Source organism: Glandiceps talaboti, chromosome 17 (assembly GCF_964340395.1).
Source record: "Glandiceps talaboti chromosome 17, keGlaTala1.1, whole genome shotgun sequence".
NCBI lineage: Eukaryota > Metazoa > Hemichordata > Enteropneusta > Spengelidae > Glandiceps > Glandiceps talaboti.
In genome coordinates this window covers 10,601,742-10,602,858 of record NC_135565.1, presented here as the reverse complement: position 1 = coordinate 10,602,858, position 1,117 = coordinate 10,601,742, and the positions used below count along the sequence as shown (strand labels likewise).

The 1,117-nt window shown below is 35.5% G+C and overlaps 1 protein-coding gene across 1 annotated transcript in view; it reads left to right on the top strand.

Annotated features, from left to right (window-relative positions):
- The first annotated feature begins 1,074 nt into the window (after positions 1 to 1,074).
- Positions 1,075 to 1,117, top strand: part of LOC144448053 (uncharacterized) — an 18,211-nt gene continuing 18,168 nt past the window's right edge. Inside the window, exon 1 of the mRNA XM_078138203.1 lies at positions 1,075 to 1,117. This exon is cut by the window's right edge and continues 73 nt beyond it. Coding sequence (XP_077994329.1) covers positions 1,112 to 1,117 — 6 coding nt within the window. The 5' untranslated portion in view covers positions 1,075 to 1,111.

The following is a 1,117-nucleotide window of genomic DNA, read 5'->3' as shown; positions in this document are numbered from 1 at the left end:
ATCTGTCACTCTGGAAGGTGGATCTCTGGTTCCAAACAACGAATATGAGTTTTACAATGTCCAGTTTTGTAAGTATGTTTCATTCTGTAAATAATACATTTGTAATAGAATTGCATTAAACGAAATACAAACCTTAAGACTTACATTAAAGCATGGACAGTGAAATTTTAAAGCGCAAATGTGTGAAATGGTACGTTCTTTTCCTGCATATTCAAAGCCGGATTAGATGCCAAATGTGTCAGTTTCTTCTGTGTGTGTGCTATCTTTGTCTGTGTTTTACTTCTTTAAAGTCGATAGCGGAAATCGCTGTTGGTGACTCTTACAGAAGTGAGAGGTGATTAACAAGATAAACCATGCTATTAGAAACCTAAGAATCACTGTACTGTCTAACTGACCTGCAGCGATTTCTTCATCATCAGTCTTAGATAGATAATTGTATTCATTTTTGTATTAGTATTTAATAGCAGGCTATTTCTGTAATACATTTTTTTACTTCTCACATTTCAGCATGGCCGATAGACAGATTTTCAAAAAAATACAGTTCAGCTCTGACATCATATAACGATCGAATAATAAGAGGTATTGATTTGGACGAATGCCTACGATATTGTCTACTGAGGGCGCCCTTTTTGTGTAATTCTGTGGATTACTCGGCGACAAACAACTGTTACATAAGTACGAAGTTCCCGGAGGAAACAGACACTGGCCTCGGTGTTTACACACTCACTAATTACTACAGGAATTTAAAAGGTAAACTGTAAACTGTAGTAAGTACTCTATCTATTTGATAAGTTTACATAGGACACTTTAATAAACCAAACAACAACAACAACAACAACTTAACAACAACAACAACAACAACAACAACAAAATAAATATTTTAGATGATCCTGATATTAGAAATTGTTGTGATGATGATAATAATGATGATGATGATGATGATTGTGGTGGTGGTGGTGGTGGTGGTGGTGGTGGTGGTGGTGGTGATGCTGATGATGATGATGATGATGTCATTTTTATGTAAAGAACATTATTTACAATTAACGTACAACTATTCTTCCATCCCTTAGCTAGCTGTCTGGATGAAGATTTTGCCTGTGACCATGGACTTATGTGT